The following is a 23,910-nucleotide window of genomic DNA, read 5'->3' on the forward strand; positions in this document are numbered from 1 at the left end:
GCCTTCATGTGAGGGTTTGGGCTGTGAAAGTCCTTCATTATGTGATGCTGTGGATGTGAAGCAGTTACTGCGGCACACAGAGGAGGGTTTTTTTGTTCTGTCTATTCGTGCACTTCACATGTTCTCCTCAAGAGGCAGAGTGCAGTGCATCAGCAGATCAGCTTCAGACGCCGCACATCTCAGACGCCGACGCTCCTCAGACTTGTCTCATTACATTAGATAATATTGACAAGCCATCATGGTAAGTGCAATAATTCACATTCATTTTCTGTAGAATTGATGTTTTCAAAGCCTAACGTCACATTAAAGGGCATAAGGTAGAAAGTAGGTCAATGGTATGACATTTCACCATTGTTACCCTTAATTGTCTTATTATAGTCTTTACTATAGGAGCCTGCTTGTAAATGACGTTTAATTGTCAATATACCTGCTGTCAAAACATTGCAAATTAGGTAGGTTTTCAGTTGTGATAGGTTCCACATTGTGATACATTCCTGCACAGCTAATGCCTAATCCTCTTCTCACGTAACTCCTCAACTGTTAATCAGCTCACACATCATTGCTTCACCACCAGCTTCACACTGACTATTCTACTAACCAGACATTTACCAGTCAGCCTGATTTTGCTGCTCTCTATGCAGCTTTTAGTGTATATTACATCAACCCAGTGCTCCTTGATTTACAGATCAGTTTATGTGAAATTGCAAATTCCTCGGTGTCTGGCTGTGTTGCATAGATATAATCCATCATATTGTTATTTGCAATATATTAAAAAATATGTATATATAAAATGTAAAATATTATGAGGTAGAAAATGGATGGAGGATTCTGCGTGAGGCTTTTTAAAGAGACAGCGCACTGCATCATGTCTGACCTAGATAATCCCCTCTCTCCACAGTAATCCAACAGTGTGCAGTAGACACAGTCTTATGTCGCAGCAGAAAATACCCGAGCTCCAGTAACAGAAATGATGGCTGCATCTCACTTTTCATATACCACTTTAATTTTCATTCTGAAAGCATTTATTGTCGATTCTCTCGCCTTCGTCAGAAGGGCATCTTAAATCCAAATCTTTTTTCTCTTCTCCGCAGCGTGAGTGTATCTCCATCCACGTTGGTCAGGCTGGTGTCCAGATCGGCAACGCCTGCTGGGAGCTTTACTGCCTGGAACATGGCATCCAGCCGGACGGACAGATGCCCAGTGACAAAGCCATCGGTGGAGGGGACGATTCCTTCAACACCTTCTTCAGTGAGACTGGAGCTGGAAAGCACGTCCCCAGAGCTGTCTTTGTGGACCTGGAGCCCACCGTGATTGGTAAACCCCCAGAATATACATGTCATAGTTTCCTCTTGATTTAATTTAGTCAAACTATCCAGTCATTTGTCAGTCAATCTGTCTCTTCAGATGAGGTGCGCACTGGCACCTACCGCCAGCTGTTCCACCCTGAGCAGCTGATCACTGGTAAGGAGGATGCTGCCAACAACTACGCCCGTGGACACTACACCATCGGCAAAGAGATCATTGACCTGGTTCTGGACAGGATCCGCAAACTGGTGGGTAACATGTTGTCAGGAGGAGTTAATTCCTAATTCTGATTCTCAAAGTCTTCAAACTGTATCTCACATGTTCTCACTATCTCTCCCCCTCTGTCCTCAGGCTGACCAGTGCACTGGTCTTCAGGGCTTCCTGGTTTTCCACAGCTTTGGAGGTGGCACCGGCTCCGGTTTCACCTCCCTGCTGATGGAGCGTCTGTCTGTCGACTACGGGAAGAAATCCAAGCTGGAGTTCTCCATCTACCCAGCTCCCCAGGTGTCCACCGCTGTGGTGGAGCCCTACAACTCCATCCTGACCACCCACACCACCCTAGAGCACTCTGACTGTGCCTTCATGGTGGACAATGAGGCCATCTACGACATCTGCCGTAGGAACCTCGACATCGAGCGTCCCACCTACACCAACCTGAACAGGTTGATCAGTCAGATTGTGTCCTCCATCACTGCTTCCCTTCGTTTCGATGGTGCCCTCAATGTTGATCTGACAGAGTTCCAGACCAACTTGGTGCCATATCCCCGTATTCACTTCCCTCTGGCCACCTACGCCCCTGTTATCTCTGCTGAGAAAGCTTACCATGAGCAGCTCTCAGTAGCTGAGATCACAAACGCCTGCTTTGAGCCAGCCAATCAGATGGTGAAATGTGACCCTCGCCACGGCAAGTACATGGCTTGCTGCCTCTTGTATCGTGGTGATGTGGTTCCTAAAGATGTAAACGCTGCCATAGCCACCATCAAAACCAAGCGCTCCATCCAGTTTGTGGACTGGTGCCCCACTGGTTTCAAGGTGGGCATCAACTACCAGCCCCCCACAGTAGTTCCTGGTGGGGACCTGGCCAAGGTCCAGAGGGCTGTGTGCATGCTGAGCAACACCACTGCTATTGCAGAGGCCTGGGCTCGGCTGGACCACAAGTTTGATCTGATGTACGCTAAGCGTGCCTTTGTTCACTGGTATGTAGGTGAGGGTATGGAGGAGGGAGAGTTCTCTGAGGCCAGAGAGGACATGGCAGCTCTGGAGAAAGATTATGAGGAGGTCGGAGTCGACTCCATTGAGGGTGAGGGAGAGGAGGAAGGAGAAGAGTATTAGGTCACTCCAGTGTCTTCCTAAATACATTCCAAATGGAAATGTCTTATTAATGACTAATTTGACTATGTTCAGAGTAAAAATCATTTAAAATGTCAGATTGCCTCTGTCCTAATTAAAGTTCCTGTAATGAAGTGAAGTTGTTGTGTGTTGTTCATCATTGATCATCTTTCTCTTTCACAAGCTTTATTAAATCTGACAGTATGCCATCAAATATTATCACGAGGAAACTGTAGATATGTTTAGGAAATAGTTCTACATTAATCAACATTAAATAGCAAGTTTAGCTCAACTTATACAGTGGGCTATATTTTATAAGCAAATTTGTATTAAATAGCTCAGACTCACCTCAGAGTTTAATTGTTCGAATTCTGTTATCTCTGAAATAATATTATCAGCCTTTAGTTTTCAACTGAGACCTTTTAAAGACTCACATTTCCATGTATGAATTATTGTTTGTGAATATTCACATTCACATCAATATAAAAGCTAATTTGACTTTCAGGATTAAATTTTGTTTAATCCTAAAGCACATATGCATGTTACATATGGATGTATTCACCACAATATTACTAAGAATAGACAGACGCCATGGATTTCATTTTCAATTTTAGGCCTACATTTAATATAAGTACATTTGTGTTGGTTGAGTTTTGACTGGAATATTTCCACATTAAAAATATCAATACAATAAGAGATATTAACCTAGAAATGAGGGGTTTAATACAATGCACAATCCACTCAGAGTTCTTTTCAGACGCTTTTATTCTGAAGCACACCACCATATATCCAAAATACTTTACCACCCTCTACTTTGAAATCAAAACACACATTCTTTATCTTATTATTAACCCTAAATGACTAAATGATTAAAACATTTAAACACCAGAATATATTATTTTATATATGAGCGAGCAATAAACAAACACCAGTATGCAATAATAGTGGCTCTGAGCAAGTGCAAACATGGACGAAGTGCAAACTGGAGGAACAAAAACAGAAAGAAATTACATCCTTAAGCTCAGTCAATACTGTGCATGATCCAAGCTGATCACCGGTGATGTGATAAATACGGTGGGGATGTTCACATGCATTGCACTGTGCAAAGTAAATGTATGAGTGGTTGTTGGGCGTGCAACATTACACAGCTGCACACAGTAGGATAGACACGCAAGCTATTCAAGGGCTGCATGTTACCTCTGGATATGTAAAAGTTAATGTCACCCTACACAATAGAGAGTCTAACAAATACAACACACACTACTGTGTACTGTATATACGATACACAAGATATCTTGATTAACTTTTATATAAAAGATCTTGTATTGGCATTTGCCTTACACTCATCGGTCAAAAATGTCTACAAAGACCAAATACACAGGAAGCAACAGCTGTGTGGGAGTGAGGTCTTGCTCGGCAAATATCTAAAAAACTGCTTTAGAGCTTGTAAATATCCATTCTTAAAACAGAATTATCAGTAACCACAGGTACCTTGCATTTCTGGCTTAATTAAGCTCCTAATTAGGGGCAAAACTAAATGTTGAGAGCAGTAAAATGTATAATCTAATACACACGGGGCATGTTTGGATTTTACATGCAGGGCACACAGAGCACACACTGTTTGAAGTCATAGTCATGCATAAACTGCTGGAATCCACCGACAGCCACAGATCATGTCTAACAGTGTGAGACTACAGGGCTTCAGCTTAGATGTAAAGACTGAGATTTTGAGCAACACCTCTACCAATACAGACTGAAAAAATCACAGTTAGTGTTTACTACAGGAGACCAAGGTGTTGAGTGAAAGTGGATCTATGTAGACAGTATGCAGGCCTGACGCTGCTCTCGCCCATACAAGAGGAAGCCCACGGCAGTTTGCAGATCCTCCATGTCCAGGTTAGACAGGAAGCTCCTCTGAAGCTCTGCCTCCACCCTGTTCCCACTGGGTCCCCTGCAGCCCTTCAGGAGAACTACAGCAGACTGACAAAGCAGCCAATCAGCCAGCTTCTTCATGCTGACACTGTCTTGTTTGGCCAGGGCCTTTCTTCCCCAGAGGCTCAGATGTAGCATGTTAGCTGCTACGCGGGCACTGGGGCGCTGCAGAGGAAGAAAACATTGCTGATTGTGAAGCAATCAAATGCTTGGCTAACAGATGCTACTAACAAACCATTCCATTTAAAGCAATAGAAGAATGTCCGATTATTAATTTAAATGTAACCACATCGTGCATTTAATGCTGCACTAGTCAATATTTTTATATTCACTATGGGAACATGGTAATCTGTAATGGAAAATGATTAGATTAGATTAGATTCAGACACTGAATATTGCATAATGTATGAATATAGTTTGTACTGTAGTCTTAAGGATATTTATAGGTCGTATTAAAAAAAAACTTCACAGTTAGCCGATTTGATCAATGTTAGCAAAACAGCAGCACAAAGAGGGCATCTCTTAAAGATTTATAAAGACTTGATTGTTGATTGAACAATATTGTTCATGGGGTTGTATATACTTTAGATGCTTTAGAGGTTCCTAATTATGCAAGTAATTTCTATGAGCTGTGAATAGACGCTCTACATTTGCTTGACACAGTTAATCTAATACAATTTGGGGATTTTGATGACATGGATGTTAAAAATGTGTGAAACAGATCTGAAGGTGTTACCACGCTTGTGCTGTGCTAAGAAGATGATGAAAAACTGTAATTATTAACTAAGTGCTTAGTGTCCTAACAAATTCTTTACAATCCATTGTGTACTACCTGGTTTGGGTTCCTCCTGAGGAGCAGTCGGATCACTAACTGCACATCAGCTGGAACACTAGAGGGCAGAGGAGGAAGCTGCTTCTCCTGGTAACGCCTGCTCTCCAGACCCACTGGGCGATAGAACGGGTTATGCTCTCCGAATATCTCATAGGCGATGGCACCAACAGCCCAGGCATCTGCTTTGCTGTAGTCTATCACCACACCACACCCTGGAACTGCTGTAATCACCTTTGCAAAGAAACAGTATAAAATTATTATTGTGGCAAATAATGTTAAAGTTGAATGGAATTACATATTTTGGGACAAGTAGTTGTTTTAAATTGTTAACCTGTATTAATTTCAGCCTTTACAACTTTATAACCTTAGTTTGATTTATGTTAAATGACAATTGTGATTGTTATTACAAGTAAAGTAATAACCTGACCCTTATTACTAAAACTTTCCACATTTATGTTTTGGAAAGTTCCTTATTTTGAGGAATACATGACAGAAAAGACAAGTTGCTTTCAGTTAATATTCTGCATCTGTGATTTAACAGGCCTGGATTGGTATAAACTAGGGCTGGACAAAATGAAAAGAATAAAAAAATTCTGTTCAGTAAAGTAGGCTACTGCATTTGTGATAGTACTCTGTCAACTGTTGACTGACTGGTTCGTCTTTATTGTTTTCTTGCCCAGCCCTATCACAGGACAACAACCCTGAGCATGCTCTGCTTCTTTGATAACATCTGCACAGGTTAAAGTTCTACAGCAGTCAATATGAGACAGCTCAGCAACTGCAGAATTTTCTCCTTCTACTTAACAAGAGACAGAAAGAGAGAGCTATAAAGCCTACCTCAGGCGCCATAAGGGAGCCATTCCCTCCTCTGCAAACCCATCTGGTGGTGTAGGGCAGCTGTAGACTAGAGTCACCCTGGGCCAGGCAGCAGCCAAAGTCAGTAATCACAACACGAGGGCAACCATCTGCATAGGAGTTGACACTTTAACATATAACTGATGCAAATGCATATATATTAATATTTTTTAAAGGAACCTTCTAAAATTTTACACAAATGGTGATGTCTCATACTAACTGAACATTTTCTGACCAGAGTCAAACTCCAGCAGGATATTGTCTGATTTGAGATCCCTGTGAGCAACACCCTGTCTGCAAAGATGATCGACCCCCTCGAGGAGCTGCAGCATCATCAGAGAGCCCTGCCTGCGGCCTGGTGTGGACTCTTTCAAGTACTGTCGCAGTGTGTAGGGATAGCTATGACACAGAAGAAGACAGGTTAGTAGCATTTGTGCTTCTGTCACCTGAAAGTGACCTCTTTGTGCAACAGCCTTTTGTCCACGTTTTGTTTGAGCTTTTCCCTCACTGTTCTGATGTCACATGTTCACGTCAAGCTTTGGGCCTGACTATACTTTTGTAAAGCACCCAGTTTCAAAATAGTGTGTATATGTAACATCAAACCATAAAATGCATAACATGACCCCTTTAAGATGAAGGCGGCAACATTTTCTTCACTAACAAATTTCTTCCTTCATAAGACTGATCACAATGTTGGCAGGTCTTACTTCTTCATGACCAGGAAAAGAGTGCGGTTGTTGCCCAGACCGTCAGGGTTAAGCCTGGCTGGCAGCACGTCTGGATACTCTTCCTGGGCACCAGGTAGCAATGGGACGTCTGCTGTGAAAGCCCGGAAGACTCTGATCACATTAGGATGGGCTGACAATGTTTTGGGCAGCACTCCAAAATGTCTGAGTGAGATAAAATCAGAGCCATTCATGAGCACCCTAGTTAGTACTGCAGGACAAGTGAGTGACAAAGTGTATTATTTACCCATCCAGAGTAATTTGTTCATTTTCCTGCTTTAAGGCCAGCGGGCCTGCTGGCACCAGCTCCTGTGACATGGATTCGAATATAGCCTCGCTCGATGAGCCTGCCTGCAAACAAACGGCATTAGAAAGGTTAGCACTAATGTGTGCCTATTGTTTGTAACTAAAATTGTGGAAAATCCAACCTGTTGTGAAACACCCACCCCCATGTTCCACATCATCTTGACAGCCAGAGGGAAGTTTCTCAGCGAGCAGCATGTCAGAGATCGAGGTTTCTCCACCTCCTCTTCGTCTTCTTTCAGCTGCACCAGGGAGCACTTGCTGTCGCTGGTCTTTGGTGGGGCAAACTTAGCCGCAGCCTCATACACAGCTGCATTGGAGCCTTTCCCAATCTGCTTCCCAATAATGTAATCCTCCAGTTTATATCCAGAGGTGAACGGCTGGCGGGGGCTCTGGAATCTTTTCTTCCTGAACACAGCCTGTAGATGAGGAAAAATGGTTTTAGCATGCAGGAAGGTAGTTTGTGTTTATACTTACACACTTTTATAATTAACCAGGTGAAACATAACTGATGCGGTGTGGGAAATTATAATACCCACACTGAATTAAAGTGTCAAAACTTTTTAACAGAAGCCTATATAGTTATTTAGCTTATATTACTGGATTATCATCACTTATATGTTTGGATAAAAGAAGCATTTACATGTAGCACTTTTGCTACGTGCTTTTAGTTTTAGCACCTCTTTAATAATAGTCTTTAATGGTGTAACCTAAATAATGTGTCAAAATATTAGTTTTATCTTTTGTGTTTGCACGTAGAAGCAAAGGTAACAAGAAACTATGGTTATAAATAAAACGACTTAAACAGACATACAGCAAAGCTCCAGCAGGCTATCTTTACTGGATCTCTACCTGGATCTCCTGACATGTCGCAGCACTCTTTCTGTCTTCTTCCAGCTGTTGTTCAATGAGCCCCACACCGAGACCGAAAGCCAAAAATACGGCCCTGTTTCGTGGGGACCCGCCGGTGAACCTCCTTCTGAAGACGGCGGACTGAAGCTGAGCCGCCAGGCCCTTAAGAGAGGTGCGGTAATACCGGTACCGAGACGGCAGGAAAGCCTGGGGACGAACGGTGCGGCCCGACGGGCCTACACGAAAACAGTCAGCTCGGAGCTTTGCTACGACTCGGCCACCAGATTTGAAGAGACCCAGCTGAAGGACCGAGCGGCCCAACTCCAGCCCCCGACTAATGGCGTGTTTGACAGACATGACTTCAAGAAGTTGGAGCAGTAACAGCAGAGCCTGTGAGTCAGTCCTCCACTGTCTGACACAGTCAAGGACTCCTGCATGTACCAAACAAAACAGAGCCTACCGAGCATGCGCGAAGGGATGGCTGCCCAGTATAGGCAATTCTCTATTTTCTTTATTTGTTTTATTCACTGAGAACAAATGAAGTAAGAATAGATCAGATTGGACTGACTGGCAAAAAACAGCCTTATTTTAATGAGTTTTTCACTACACTAATATAAACTAGTGACAGTGAAATTCAGTAAAACAAGGACTACAAATAACTCCAACCTACATTAACAAAGCACCATTTCTTTATACTTGTCTTCAAATAATCATCCATGAATCAGCAAAAATACAGCAACCTATCATTAATTCACATTATATTAATGTAAAACAACTATTAAAGTATGCTATAGCAGTAAATATGTGCACTGCTATATGGAATTCAGTGAGCTGTCATAATAATGATTTGATGATGAACACTTCAACTCAAGAGCTGCTCCTAACTTTTATCATAAGATACTATATTTTATATTTTAATGCATGGTCATTTGGTCCTTTCAGTAATATCAGGGTGGTATCACCTGTCAGTGTATAGAGCTAGTGACTTTATATTATGTCCTTAAAGGAGAATCAATCAGTATTAATACATTTAAAATGAACAATTGTTGTAATAACCTCAAAGGTTCTGATGGGAACTGTTGCATTAGATGACAACTGTGAGTTTGTCACTTTGCGCAGCCTCTCTCATGAAAAATACATTAATTTGATTAAATACAAAAAATATTCATAAAAAGAATTGGATGATACCTCACCATACTGCCCAGCTCTACTGATTAATGAAACGTTTATTTATGTGTTTCTTTTATCTACAATGGACAATGAATTAATAAAAATCAAAGGATTATAAGCATGATTTCATATTTACAAATGACAGACAACCATGGCTTTGCATAGCAGACCCTAACATTATAAATTACCATTAAACTAAAAGTATAAAGCTGACAATTGTTGTTGTAACAAAACACAAAGAAAGTTAGCGGTAATTTTTAAAAATGCTACTGAGAATGTTGTGAATCAACCCTTTGTTTTCAAAGTGAATAAATCTAGAGGCATGTCTCTGCAGTTTGCTCATCACAGATCGTGGTGCCTGTTTATGGTGTGTCGTTTTCAATAATCCAGTTGATCCACTGGATGTAGTTCCTCACTCTGGTGTACACCCCTGGAAAGTATGGATTTGCGCAGCTGATACCCCAGGAGACAATACCCTCAAAGTAGCCATTGCAGACAAGGGGGCCACCAGAGTCACCCTGTGAATCACAAATGAGAGACAGGTTTTGGTGAATTCTAGTTTTGAATTGTTTACTTTAGTTTGCAGTATTAGAGAAAATAAGAGGTCCTGTTCCATGATGCATGATATGTGTGACATCATGGCTACTTTCACATTACATACACATTACACATTGTTTCTTAGATATTTAAAGTTAAAACATTTCATTAGTACTTCCTGGAAGGGTCTTCTTACAATTCAAATGCCTGTGAGACTAATGATGCTAAGGGGTGCTGTATGTTTAGTTTAATGCTAATTTGTAGAAACTAGTATTGTGAAGACTCTAAAATATGAGCAACACCAATTTGTTCTACATCTACAACTACATCTAATAAAAGTGTAAAATTGTTACAGATTTGTTCTACTTTTACATATCTGAGTTTTTTTTTTGTCTTGTCCAACAGCATAGTATCATCATGGAGTGGTGAATGCCCCTTTTGTGCTGGACAGTTTTACTTTTTTAAGTCGAGTATGTGTTTTTATCCAAGTGTAATGAGGGTGTAGTTTGCTCCTCTTGATTGGTGACCTGAATTCATTTTAATATGGTCCAATATGCATAGTCAAATGTTTTGCCAGCCTTTGAATTGGACAGGTGAAACTGGGGATAGAGAGAAAGAAGGGGGAGAAGGGGGAGATAGAGAGGCACAAAGAGAGACCTTGCTAAAAAGAGTACATGCAGCAATAACTACAAAAAGTAAAGATTCAATGTAAAATCATCATAATGAAAACAACAATAAGATTATAAGATAAGCTAAGATCCGTAATACATACACATGTTAGATAAAGGTTGATTATACCAGCTTAAAGTATGTCAACCATGATAAAGGTTAATGTGGAATTCAGTCCCTACCCCAGTACACTAATAATTATTTAAAGCTCTTGGACGCAGCTTAATGAGATTAAGCCAGTTCATTATGTTAGCTGCAGTGGTTGTTGAGTTATTTCTTCAAATCATTGTATCTATCTTTTTATTCATAATCATTGTAAATATCAAATAAACAAGATTGGCATTTGCGCAACAGATAGTCTACTTTAATAGAAGTCCAAACAACTACCTAACTTGTTCGATGATCTAATAATCTAAATTAACCAAACTAAGACATACGTTTACACAGCAATTGATAATTTAGTCATGATGACATTTAGTTGTATTAGAAGAACAAATTGCATTTGTTGACTTGAGTAAGTGAATAACTTTAAATTAGTAAAATTTACTGTATATACATAACATAATTTACAAGAAGCATTCTGTATGTAGTATTTAGCTAAAAATAGAAGCAGCGTAGTGCAGCTTGGAGCAGCGCAGTGGAGTGGGCAAACAGGTCTGTGAGCAAAGAGCGTAAATTCTTACCACTCCACTCCACTTACATCCTCTGTATAAATAAACAGCAATTAAAATAAAAAAATAAAACTATTAATGGTAGTATGTACTATAATAACATAATTGCTTGTCAGACACTAATAAATGCAAAGCAATAAAAGAAAGAAGGCAAAAGTACAGTGTCAAGAAAAAGTTGGAATTTTGTGTTTTTCTCCATTAATTTGTCATAAAATGTGGTCTGATCTTCATCTAAGTCAAGAGTTTTAACAAATATAATATGCCTAAAATAATAACCTAAAATAATTCTAATCTTTTATGTCTTTATTGAGAAAAACCATAAAAACCTCATAGTGCTAGAGCAGAACCCTTTCAATAATAATCTCAAAAAAGTTTGCAGTCAGGTGTTAGCATAAATTAAGAAAATTACTAGTAGCTACTTCAACTGACAAACAACACTTTTGAGTTTGAGCTGATCAAGAATTGTTGATTTACATAAAGCTGGAAAGGGTTACTAAGTCAAATTCACCAGTCTTCAGTTAGGCAGACAATCTACAAATGGAGACACTTTGAAACCTGGGTATTCTACTAAGAAGAGGACGGCCAGTCAAAATGACTCCAAGAGCAACACATATGAGGTAAAGAAACAACCCAGAGTGACAGCCAAAGATTTGAAGGCATCATTAGAACTGGCTAACGTCTGTGTTCATGAGTCTACAGCAAGTCAAACATTGAACTAGCAGGGTGTCTATGGCAGGACACCAGTAAGGAAGCTGCTGCTTACTAAAAAGAACATCGCTGCACAGCTGAAGTTTGCCAAAGAGCACATGGACACTGCACAGCAGTGTTGGCAAAATGTTTTGTGGACTGTTGAAACTATATTGAACTTTTTGGAACACACAGCACTACATCTGGCATAAAAAGGTCACTGCATATCTTCATAAAAACATCATCCCAACTGTTAAGTATGGTGGAGGAAACATGATTTGGGCCTGCTTTGCTGCATCAGGACCTGGCCAGTTTGGGGGAAGATGAATTACCAAGTGTATCAAAAAGTTCTTCAGCATAATGTGAGAATATCTGTATGACAGCCGAAACTCTGTAGAAGTTGGGTAATGCTACAGGACAATGAACGATAACACACAACAGAATGGCTTCAGAAAAACAAAATTCCTACTGAACAATTTGCAGGTCTGATCCACATCTACAGGAAGCACCAAACAAAAACACACAACACATGCATAAAAGCCAAAAAACTGAAACAAAACAAAAAAAATAACATAAATAACAACACTGTAAATCTTTCCGTACCTGGCAGGAATCTTTGCCACCCAGTTGAGATCCGGCACACAGCATGTTTGAGGTGATCCTGCCCCAGTAGTAATAACTGCAGTACGGCTGTATTCTCACGTCCACAGCACGCAGCACAGGGGAGAGGTACAAACTGTAAATCTGTGTCACACCCCAGCCGCTCACCGTGCAGATGTCATCAAAAAGCTGAGGGGTACTTTCATCTGGCAGATCAGCCGGCTGGACGTTGGCGTTCAGCACTGCCGGTTCACTGAGCTGTTACACAAACCAGAGTTATGACACCACATCTGTGAGACGCTTACCGAGCAGTCACATCACTTGTCAAGATGAGGACAAGAGAGCACTCAGAAGCAGGTTGAAAATTGTTTGACATCAGTGATGTTTTGGTGTGTGAAAACCTAATTGGCAGTGAACAGTTGCAAATCCAGTTGCCACCATATAGTAGCTTTGTGATGAAGATGGATGATTTGATCACAAAGTTGTTTTTATTCATTTGATAAACCAGCCGTGACCACATCTGTCATATCAAGCTGCTGCTTAGACTTACCTTAATGATCATGATGTCGTTGTTGAACGTCTTATAGTTGTAGTTGTGGACATATATCTTTGAGACATTGAAGATCTGCTCAAACCTCTCAGTCACCGTTAAGCTGTGTTCACTTAGCACCACCCTCAGCAGATTGCTCCTGAGCAGCAAAAGCAAACATCACAAGCTTCTGTCCTTATGTTAACACAGTCAATTATTATAACATCTTAACTCTTCTTAAAACATCAGCCTGCATCAGTGTGTCTACTGTGCCTTGTAATGTCTAGTGTCATCACTTACGGTCTCCAGCAGTGGGCAGCAGACACCACCCACTGCTGGTGCACTAAGGTTCCACCACAGTAGTGTTGGCCAGTCTCAGTCTGCAGGGATGCCTGATATTTGATGGAGTACGGTAAAACCTCCTGACCTCCAATGATCCTCTGTGCAAAAGCATCTGTGCACAGTGAGAACAGACAGCGTATCAGGCATGTAGACTTAACACTTCCTGTCTGATGATGGCGCTTTTGAGTGAACGTGGAAATGTTCACAGTTGGATCAGTGACATAAGACCAGTAAGGTCACATCACCCGGGACTTGATACCATACACCTAACTTATGACAAACACACAATCAGCCTTTAAAACCCATTTCAACTGTTGCTTGAGCCCTTTTAGTATGATTCAGATCATTTTGACAATTACAGCCCAGGATGTCACGCCTCTTGGTAAGTACCTAGGAAACAGTGTTACAGATTGAGGAACTTACCTTTTGCTGAAAGAGCCAGAAATAGCACAGCAGAGATTTGCAGTAGAGCCATATTTTCACTATATCACCTGTAATGGAAGAACAAGACTTTTAACAACTTCTACACATGGTATAATATCCACATGTATTTATTTGTTTCATCTATAGACTGCACATATAGCTCTTATGTGAGTTCAAACAACCAGTGAGTTTTGAAATGCTAAAAAAAATTTTGTGAATAAAATCTATACTTGGAATAAAAGTTTTATTGACTGAAATAAAGTAATAAAAAATTTAATTACTGATACTGATATTCTGGTCTACTAATAGATGATACATCCTAATGAGTATCATGGCCTTGCTTGATAATTCGAACAATCATAATGCCATTGTAGCATACATTATTATATTGTTTTAAAACACCATCATACACTGAAATCTGGCTGTTCCATAACAATTGTTAAATTTGATTAAAAACGTTCAGAATCACTTTCTACTTACCAAGTCAAATCACAGCAACCTTCAAAGTTTCCAACTGATTGGATCAATGTTCCCCTGTAGCTTTTTATAATGTAACTATATCCTCATCCAAACCTTTTGTTATAATTATCTTTTCGTCTTGTTCTGTCCTGCAACCATCTCACGCTGCAACAAAGACACTGACCTACTACTTGACAAAGCTAAGCAGCTCACTTGTATTATTTCTGTTACTAGGCTCTAGTTTTCTGCTTGCACCTTGGGATATGATATTGAGGATGGCAACGCCTCTGCACAAGCATCATCATCATCATCATCATCATCATTACCACCAGTTTGTGTTCAGCGTTTAACATTTCATAATATACAAACGATATTATTGAAACACAATATTACTTCAACAATTGAAACGTTGATTTAAAAAGGCTCATAACAAGCAGTTATGCACACCACCAGGTTACAGCCATTACCTGCTACAGGACTACAAACTATTTCCTTTCCTGTGGTTCTCCTGTACTACACAAACTAGTTTTGTGACCAAAACGTTAACTAATGAATTGTCTCAGTTACGTGTTATCGTGTATAAAAAGGGAAAAGAGAGATGATGGTTGGATCTGTGTGACACGAGACATAGAGTATTTGCAAGTAACATAACAATGATACAATTTCAAACAATAAACAGCCACTTAACTGGTAAATATTTTACATTTTAATCATTTTTTTCACGAATTTCTATTTTCTTTGGTCAGGTTGGTACTGTAGTTGCCTGATTTATGTTGTTAACATGACGTATTTTATTCCATCAGCTACTGGCAGTTGAAACTAAAAGTGCTTTGGACAGCTACTGGATACGTTGACAGTTATATTGGTGTTAACCTCTGTTTGCTCTGTTACCTCTGTTTATGTATGTATATGTATTCATTGTATGTATGGGTTTATATTGTTTGCTATGATTTATTGATTATTGTATTCTTTTCAGATTTACTATTATTGACTCTTGCCTATGAACCTAATGCTTCATAGAGTTATTCCATGTCGCACAAAGGCTCCCGCATACTGTACAATACCGTACCATATGCACGCCGAATATGTAACAAACAGCGTACTGGAAACCAGCGTTTTGGGAACAGTTCATAGCAGATTGTGAGAAACTGTGACATTCAAAACAATGGGCTTCTTGTGCTCTATTATAGTTTTGGTTAAATATAATATACCAAAACACAGCCCTGCCTTCCTAGGGCATCCCTAGACATTTCCAGGGCAAGAAATAAAAACCATAGCGTGCCACTGTGTTGCGTGTCTGCCTCGTTCCAGACAGTTATATGCCCCCACAGGGAGGTGATGAACACACGAGGTAGCGTAAAAGGATATATGTTTTTTGTGTTCAACTTTTTTGACTTTATCTGTGGCATCACCTAACACAGGGGCATTACTTCAGAAAACACTCCCACGTGTCTTATAAGATGGTAGAGACAAACTATCAGTGTGTTTACCATCATATACTTACTCATACTAAGACTAAACAATGTGTGGTTCTATATGGAAACCAAGGAGCTACGCTGATTCTTTCCAGTAAAACATTTTGTTACATTTTAACTCTCATTTTTAAGTCTTTTATGTAAAAATAATACAGATCACTTACACTCTAGTACATCTAAAAACAATGAGAAAATCCACTAAAATCCTACATTTAATAATGTATAATACATTATATATTTTTATTAAGGACACTAATATTCACAAGTGAGCATCCACAACTGTGGCACAAATAAGTAAAGTAAGTAAGTAAATGCAATTGAATATTATAATGATAATTATTGTTTAATAATATTAATATTTAATAATGTGGTCGATAACAATTATCTATGAACAAATCAGTTTGAAATCTGTTAGACATTCACTATGATAAGAAACCGACCACTCTAGCATAAATAAATAAATAATAATATGCTTTTCCCTCAGGGTCGTAGTAAAAATGTGGACACTGATTTGCAAACCTCTTAAACCCATATTTTATTCATAATATAACATAAAAAATATATCAAATGTTTCCACTAAGAAAATGAACAACTTAAAGAAAATAACATTTTGAAGTTAATGGCAGCAATGTGTCTCAATAAGTTGGAACAGTGGCAACAAAAGGCTGGAAAGGTGAGTGGTACTAACATGGAGCTGGAAGAACATTTAGTAACTAATGAGATTAATTAGCAACAGGTTAGTAAGAAAAACAGAGCATCTTAGAGAATCAGAGTCTCTCAGGAGTAAAGATGGACAGAGGTTCACCAATCTGTGACAATATTGAATTTCAGAATCTTGTTTCTCAATGCAAAATTGCAAAGACTTAATAATCAGCATCTACATCGTATCAAGAGGCAGATTCAGAAAACTCAACACAAGGCGCACAAGGTACAAGGCCAAAACACAACATTAGATACCACTGATCTTTGGGCCCTCAGACATTACTGCATTGAAAACGGTCATGGACAACACAGCATGGGTTTATGAGTACTTCCAAAAATCACAGTGTGTAAACACAGTTCACTGTACCGTCCCAAAAATTTACAAAAGTTACAGTCTTCTCTGGAACTTTTAAAATGATCTGTGGCGAAGTAAAAAAAAAGAAAAAAAAAAAAGAAATCAAATTTGACAGGCTTGTTGGAAACCATGGGTGCCCCATCGAGACAACGTCTATTACAGGGATTGTCTCGCATATTTCCGCAGGACAAAGCTAAACTCCAGACTACATCTATGCCTGAGAATATGTGGTGCATCTTGAAAAGCACAATATGACGAAGAAGACCCAGGACCGTTGAGTAGTTAGAGTCCTGCATCAGACATGAATGGGACAAAACTCCTCTCAGTTCCCAGACGTTTACAGACAGACGGTAAAAGAAGGGGGATGCTACACTGTGGTAAATATGGTCCTATCTCAACTTAATGTTTGACATGTTGCTGCTATCAATTTTAAAATGTTTCTTTAAATATGCTTCTTTTTGTTTTCTTTGTGAATAAATGAATAAAATATGACTTTATAACATCTATAAACAATTCATTCTGTTTTTCTGTAGATTTTTACACAGTGTCCCAACTGTTTTTGAATTTGAGGTTGTAATGGTAAATCATTTTATTGCTTGTGTCTTAATGTAATGACTTTACACAGATATATTTTTATATACCACTAAAATGGAAACATCAGTAAAATGAATAAAATGCTAAGACCCCAGAGGATTTATGAATGTTGAGAGGGGAAACCTTTGATTAGGTTGTAAAGGGCAGGGGCTTGAGCCCCTAGAGTCCACCCCCTTTGCTCACGCCTGTTGGGTATTATAGTACAATGTATTGATCGTTGTGTTAGACTACATGTGCTACACTGTGTGTCCAGGATATGTAATCCCCAGTCTTCTAAAAAGAAAAACGCTATCTCCAAACAGCTGAGAATTTTAGAGTGTGTGAGGGTATTAAAACAGAGAGGACAGTCCTGGATTAAGGTGTTGTGGTTTGTGACATATACTATAGACTTTTGAGGTCCGGGCCAGAAAGATGAATGTGAGAGCAGGGAGTGATATAATGACAGCAATTGCACCAAGAGTGGGTCATGCGGAAAAAAGGAAGCGGTCAGCACTTAGGGGATGAGCGAGGTACCAAGGGTCCAGCTACAGCTATCAGGAGCAGGGAGGGCAACAGAGGAGGCTATTAGCAAGCTGAGGTCAGGAACTCCACAGAGGGATGGTAGCAGTGATGAGACCTGCCTGAGCCGTGCTCCATTTTTAATGACACCTGGCCCCAGAATAGATGTGGAGCAGCAGTGCTGGCTCAACCTGGTCTGATACAAAAGCTTCTGCTGCTTGTCATCAGTCAAAACCCTCATTAATCCATAGTGAGGAAATCAATGAGTGAAGACTGTCCAGTGATTAAGAGCTGCAGAGACCTTTAGTCTTTCAGCAGCTCATTTAATGCGAATCATGAGCTCCATTCACCAGCTGCAGTGTGTCAAATATTGGACAGCTGGCAGCGCCTGGTACATGATAAAGCTCTACAAAAGGCCCTATGACAGGTCTATGACAGAAAATATGTCTAAATATATATCCTTCAACTTTTATGTGACAGTAAATGGGCCCACACTAAACTTAGTGATCATACAAAAATGATAAATAATGAACAAATAGAGAAAAGATTGCTAGGTCATGGAAGAGGTGAGACAGGGGACTGTGCTGTGGAAGCTTCAATTATATATCGGTCCTGGACAAGGAGGTGACCATGGAAACGGAAATAAGAACTATAAGAAACCCGAGAATGCAGGTGTGATGCCTCCCCGTTAAGATTAGACAAGTAGGGTGAAGCACACAGGTGAACACAGGTGAAGCGTCTCTCTGCGTATAGACAGCTTTTCCTATTGTGTAACCATGGACCTGCCGACCTTACTTCTTTGTGTTCTGCTGGAAGTCTTGGCTGTAAACTGTAAGTAAACGTCTTTATCTTGAACGGACAGATCGTTTCTACACGCATGAAAGCGATTTAAGTGAAGCTGGGATACTTTGTTCAACATCCTGACAAATGACATGTTCACAGTTTGGGGTTCAAAGAGATTGGCTGAAGACGTGTCAAGTACGCTGTTACTATCCCACCTATCACTTGGTAAAAACTTCCCCTTTAGCTATGGCACTGATACTCCCTAGAGATGGTATTTTGGCAAAAAAGTATGAATCAGATCCATTTTCATCTAGACGTGACGGAGCACTTTACTACGGTAAATCACAAATTGCACTTGCAGAGTTATGGGGAAACCTGAAATGAAAAGATGAGGATAAGCCTGTTGTTTTTTGGTGAAATTTGTGAGATCTCGCATGTTTGCCATTGTAAAATCCTTTGTGTTATGTACTGCGAAGACACATGACTGTACTTTGTTAAAGTGAAATGGTTAATCTTGTTTAAAGTTTCTACTTTAAGGTAAAAGTTTAATGTTATTAGTAACGTGGGGTGGCGTCACTGTTATGTGCATTTTGTTGATCAGTACAACAAAAGGATCTTTCTGACATAAAGAGCTTTTGAAATGATAGTCGGTAAAAGTGTGCTTCTTCATGAACAGAATTTGAAACCACAAGCACGACAGAAGTACTTATGGTCAACACCCTTTTTGTGCCTGGCAATTATGTCACATGGCTGAAATGTGAAAGAGAGCAGTGATATAAATCTCGAGCAGGTCTGCGATGTGGGGCTAATCTGAACTAACTATAGTTCCAATATGTTAAGTATTCACAAAAGACAAAGTCACTGATTTTCAACATGCTTCTATATTGGAGGGCACAAGACTTGTGGAGGAGCAGAAAACCTCAGTATGAGCGCACAGATTGCAGCATGTGAATTTACTAACTCCTCCAGATGGTATTGCATTGGGGAGTGTTTCAGCTAAAAGCTATATCTTTATCTTTACCTAGAAAAGTTTAGCACTGTCACATCTTAGCGTCTTGAAGAAGGAAGAGGGAAGTTCAAAGCTATTCACATAAACATACACTGGACACTAAAGCCATTGAAAGCAGGTTGAAAATCAGCGAAGTTACCCTTTAACCTCGCTTTACTTCTTACTATACTTTCTTATATATTTTGGCTTATTTGCACATTTGGACAGTGTTGGAAATAAAGCAGAATTATTTGAAAGTAAAATTGACTTGCTACATTCACCGTCCGTACAGTAACCATAAACAATATATTATATATATATGTTATATTATATTCTATATATTTCAGCATGGTAATAACAGGAGACCCATTATTCTGGGCTGACTTCCCACATCAGTACATGCTGCCATCTAATCAACTCTATTCTATGTTTGCGTGTTAATGTCACTGTGTAGAGTTACCGTTTTGCTCTTGACACGCAACACTGACGTCAACTATAGCTCGGGATCAAAATTCTAGGACATTATTGATACTGTTTAAGCCTTCCACCTCCGTGTTTGAAGTATACCTCAGTCACTGCGACGGCTGAGTTTTAGACGCCGACTTTAAAACTCTGTCAGTAATAGCCTTCGTAAAGTTGCATGGTTATTGGAAGAAATGACCTCCTGCAGTGCTCTGTGGGGTCTGTTAGGGTCTGTTCACCACAGACTCATAGAACAATGTAGAGCACGATGTTGTGGATAGTGCCTGTACAGTACTGAGACAAAATAAACTTACTTTAGTTAATTTCTACCACTGGTATAAAGGATTTAAACCATTATTTTAAAAGTAGAAATTTCAGTGAAGTCAGTCTAAGACATCTCTTTGTTAGACAGATGTTAATTGTCAGACTCACCCTCAATATGAAACTGTGTGTCTCTGCTAAGAGTAAAGTGAGGTCCTCTGCCATTTCCCTCCTGACTATGTCATTTCTGTGTTGAGACCTTGTGAACTGTTATATTTGTTTCTCATCTGTATTTCCTTGTTTGTGTGTCTCAGGCGAATACCTTGCAGAGGAGCGTATAGTGGGGGGATACGCACCAGTCCCACATTCAATCAAGTACATTGTGTCAATACAGACACCAGAGCGTCAGCACTTCTGCGGGGGATCCTTGATAAATAAGTACTGGGTAATCACCGCAGCCCACTGTGATAAAGGGTGAGATCATTTTTCTTCTTTTGATTTACCTTCTGCTGAGAGGGTTACATAACCTCAGGCAGAAACATAAACTTGATAAAGTGGTAGAAAAAGCCTGAGGGCAGAGAAAACTGTGCACCTTTGTGTTCTAATTTGACACACACACACACACTGGCCTCAACTTGACTCCTCTTCCTGTGCTTTAAAGGATTTCATTAGTAGAGCTGGTCATTTCAAGCCATATCAGATTTTGTGGAAAAAGGAACGATGGAGCTCTGTTGTACTGCGGTCTGACACGAGCATATGATGGCCCCGAGGCTCACTGACAACACGACACTCTTTCATTTAGATTAGCAACAGCTCTGCAATAAGGAAGCAATCATTTTGAACAATGTCTGGGTGTGTAATTCATCCTCTACAGCAGTACATTCGCAAACTGATATTGCCCTTTTATTGAATTACAGCTGCTGGATTGTCAGAGTTGTTATGTTCCTGAATGTCAGCGCTGCCTACTTCCTATTAGTCAACTAATATCAGTGTCTGTCCTCAAACACTCTCACTGTGTTTACAGCATCTCGCATGCATCGGCCATTATGTTGTCTGCTTTTCCTGTTAAGGGTCGTGTGGGGTGCTGGAGCTGATCCCAACTGTCACTGGGCGAGAGACAGGCTGCGTCAGATATCCTGGGTTGACACATAGACCCAGACAACCATTCACACTTGCATTCACACTTACAGGCAATTTAGAGGATGTGCGAATTCTGAATCCACAGCCACACCCAACGACCTTCTAGCTACCATGGGACACCCACTATCTTATCATATCTAATCAATGTATGAAAGCTGAGAGAAGGGAAATGTAATTTTTTCATATTTTCGTATTTTTTTTCATAATACTGATTAGCCTAAGCATCTGAATTAGAAATGTACTATTGACCAGATCACTTTTTTTGATGAGATGTTGTTATTTAATGCATCAGGCGAGTTGGAAAAGTGTTAAGACATTCAATGAGAACATAACAACAAAAAAGAAAAAAACTTGGTTCTAGTTCCAGTTTTGGAGTATTTGCTTTGTTTCATTTACTCTCAGTCACTTTAAGTTTTGCACCATTACTTGCAGAAAACAAAATACGTGAAGATGTCACCGTAGACATGGAATTCCTGTGACATTGACACCTGTTTGCTATCAGGTTCGTCACGTGTTTCATGCTACGTTTCATCCAAACAGACCTTTGTCACCACAGACATTTTGTCGTCATTGCAGGAAAGGCAGATCTTATTAAAAACCTAATAAAGGCTGCATTCCAGTTAAATGCCTCAGTTCCAAGAACCCGGTATTATACACGCCAGCTTACTGTAACTCCCAAATGGAACAGAGCCATTATTGATGATATTACTTACACCCGTTTCCAGCATGTTAAATAATCTGCCCTGAAAAGGGTCTGCAGAGAATATAAACTTCAATAGGACCTATTGCTGGTGCGACATTTTGATTTGTCACAGTAGGTAGAGCTCAGGTGTTACTAATAACACGGACATTAGTTCTGTTCTTTACATTGAAATCGTTCATCTTTATCTGCTGCCAGTCTATTGTTTATTTTATAATCATATGTTCTGCTAGGTGTTGTAGTTTTTACAATGGTTCCAAAATGGGTGCAACTCTTCTTTTAATAAATCTCTGCTTGTTGCTTCACTTATTCAATTGCCTTTGTCTGTTTCATATCTGCAGCATAAACAACATGATGATAGTAGCAGGGGACTACTCTCTGACCATCTATGAGGGCACAGAGCAAGAAATCATGCCTCAGCTGTTGATACCTCATCCCGACTACAACAGCGCCACCAACAATAATGACATTATGCTTATAAAGGTACAACCTGTTTTTACTTCTGTTTTTTTGGAAGGTGTTACTCCCTCTGTGAATCAATTAGTGGCACTGAGCAGGTGATTTACTGATCACGCTGTCCTCTATCTCTCCAGCTGAGGGCCCCGGTCTACCTGAACAGCTACATCTCCATCACCCTGTTGCCCAGGCAGGGAGACACCATACCAGAGGGCAGAGTGTGTCGAGTGTCAGGCTGGGGATACACCAGCTTCATCGGAGGGCAGATCCCCTCCACCCTCCGTACCGTTACGGTCCCCATCGTCTCCACAGAAAAATGCAACAGCAGTGATTCGTTTGACGGCAGCATCACAGAGAACATGCTGTGCGCCGGTTACAGCTTGGGTGGAAAAGACGCTTGTGAAGTAAGTGGAACTTTTTACTGCAGCTTGAAACAATGTAGACACTTTTATAACAGTTGCTTGTTTTACATTGAGACAATATTTTCCAATGAACAAAAAAGCGATGTCAACAAATTTGATATTTTCTTGCTGTCAGCAAAACCTATTCCATTACTGAAACAAACGATGTAACTTCCCTATTGTGTCTACGGCACTTAAAGTGCATTTGCTTTCATATTTAACATTTAGTGTCATTTTATAAAACAGCAAATGTTGCAGAACCCGAGTAAACAGTGCATTTGTTTGGGACTGTTTGTTATTTAAATGTCAAAGTAAAGACTGAAAATGTGGCTCAGTGATGTGCTTTCAGTACTTATTGGACAACAGTGGATCTATGACTCCAAGGACAGACACAGATCAGGCTTTGGGTACACCGGATCAATTGTAAGATTGGATATTTTGGTATCTCTGTCAGCCCGTTTCTACTCTGCTGTTTCAGGGGGACTCTGGGGGCCCGCTTGTATGTGAAGGACGGGTATATGGCGTGGTTTCCTGGGGGAAAGGCTGCGCTGAAGCTCAGTATCCCGGCGTGTACACGGCTGTGTCTAGGTACCGTCGGTGGATAGACAACACTATATTTAACTACTTCAGCAAGTGTAAGGACGACTAGGCCGACGAAACCCCCAGTGGAGATGTGCGGCTCTTCATTTCAGTTTGGCCTGCTTTGATGTTATACTGTATGTATGTCCATTTTATCACTTGTGCACATTTAATTATACGTTCATGTGTCAAAGGAACAGTTCAACATTTTAAGAAAATTGTTAATTTGATCCTACTTCTGTATGCTACATGTGACACCTCAGTTATAGCAGCTGATTAGCTTAGCTTAGCATAGA

General features: G+C 40.0%; 4 protein-coding genes across 4 annotated transcripts; 2 read left to right on the forward strand and 2 right to left on the reverse strand.

Annotated features, from left to right (window-relative positions):
* Window positions 1-112: 112 nt before the first annotated feature.
* LOC113167146 (tubulin alpha-1B chain) lies at window positions 113-2,766 on the forward strand. The gene is made up of 4 exons (XM_026367555.1): window positions 113-241; window positions 1,092-1,314; window positions 1,405-1,553; window positions 1,657-2,766. Exons 1-4 carry the CDS (start codon window positions 239-241, stop codon window positions 2,635-2,637), a joined length of 1,356 nt encoding a protein of 451 aa, XP_026223340.1. The 5' UTR covers window positions 113-238; the 3' UTR covers window positions 2,638-2,766.
* Window positions 2,767-3,381: 615 nt separating this feature from the next.
* pink1 (PTEN induced kinase 1) lies at window positions 3,382-8,597 on the reverse strand. The gene is made up of 8 exons (XM_026367554.1): window positions 8,134-8,597; window positions 7,425-7,700; window positions 7,226-7,329; window positions 6,961-7,143; window positions 6,489-6,652; window positions 6,236-6,363; window positions 5,399-5,629; window positions 3,382-4,731 (listed from the first exon to the last, which is right to left on the reverse strand). Exons 1-8 carry the CDS (start codon window positions 8,488-8,490, stop codon window positions 4,447-4,449), a joined length of 1,728 nt encoding a protein of 575 aa, XP_026223339.1. The 5' UTR covers window positions 8,491-8,597; the 3' UTR covers window positions 3,382-4,446.
* Window positions 8,598-9,665: 1,068 nt separating this feature from the next.
* Window positions 9,666-13,813, reverse strand: LOC113167214 (trypsin). The gene is made up of 5 exons (XM_026367634.1): window positions 13,762-13,813; window positions 13,297-13,450; window positions 13,018-13,156; window positions 12,471-12,725; window positions 9,666-9,821 (listed from the first exon to the last, which is right to left on the reverse strand). Exons 1-5 carry the CDS (start codon window positions 13,811-13,813, stop codon window positions 9,666-9,668), a joined length of 756 nt encoding a protein of 251 aa, XP_026223419.1.
* Window positions 13,814-18,620: 4,807 nt separating this feature from the next.
* On the forward strand, window positions 18,621-23,684 carry LOC113167634 (trypsin-3). The gene is made up of 5 exons (XM_026368418.1): window positions 18,621-18,675; window positions 20,653-20,812; window positions 22,520-22,661; window positions 22,772-23,038; window positions 23,514-23,684. The coding sequence occupies exons 1-5, from the start codon at window positions 18,621-18,623 to the stop codon at window positions 23,682-23,684; spliced, it is 795 nt and encodes a 264-aa protein (XP_026224203.1).
* The last annotated feature ends 226 nt before the right edge of the window (window positions 23,685-23,910 follow it).

This window comes from Anabas testudineus, chromosome 7 (genome assembly GCF_900324465.2).
Source record: "Anabas testudineus chromosome 7, fAnaTes1.2, whole genome shotgun sequence".
In the NCBI taxonomy this organism is placed as follows: domain Eukaryota; kingdom Metazoa; phylum Chordata; class Actinopteri; order Anabantiformes; family Anabantidae; genus Anabas; species Anabas testudineus.

Coding starts and splice junctions, on each gene's coding strand:
- LOC113167634 (XM_026368418.1), top strand. CDS start 18,621: ATGGACCTGCCGACCTTACTTCTTTGTGTTCTGCTGGAAGTCTTGGCT. Junction 18,676..20,652: donor GGAAGTCTTGGCTGTAAACT/GTAAGTAAACGT, acceptor TGTGTGTCTCAG/GCGAATACCTTGCAGAGGAG. Junction 22,662..22,771: donor ATGACATTATGCTTATAAAG/GTACAACCTGTT, acceptor CTATCTCTCCAG/CTGAGGGCCCCGGTCTACCT.
- pink1 (XM_026367554.1), bottom strand. CDS start 8,490: ATGTCTGTCAAACACGCCATTAGTCGGGGGCTGGAGTTGGGCCGCTCG. Junction 7,330..7,424: donor AGATGATGTGGAACATGGGG/GTGGGTGTTTCA, acceptor GTTTGTTTGCAG/GCAGGCTCATCGAGCGAGGC. Junction 6,364..6,488: donor CCTGCTGGAGTTTGACTCTG/GTCAGAAAATGT, acceptor ACTCCTATGCAG/ATGGTTGCCCTCGTGTTGTG.
- LOC113167146 (XM_026367555.1), top strand. Junction 1,315..1,404: donor CCTGGAGCCCACCGTGATTG/GTAAACCCCCAG, acceptor CTGTCTCTTCAG/ATGAGGTGCGCACTGGCACC. Junction 1,554..1,656: donor TGGACAGGATCCGCAAACTG/GTGGGTAACATG, acceptor CTCTGTCCTCAG/GCTGACCAGTGCACTGGTCT.
- LOC113167214 (XM_026367634.1), bottom strand. CDS start 13,813: ATGGCTCTACTGCAAATCTCTGCTGTGCTATTTCTGGCTCTTTCAGCA. Junction 13,451..13,761: donor TCTGGCTCTTTCAGCAAAAG/GTAAGTTCCTCA, acceptor CACTGTGCACAG/ATGCTTTTGCACAGAGGATC. Junction 12,726..13,017: donor ACGACATCATGATCATTAAG/GTAAGTCTAAGC, acceptor TTTGTGTAACAG/CTCAGTGAACCGGCAGTGCT.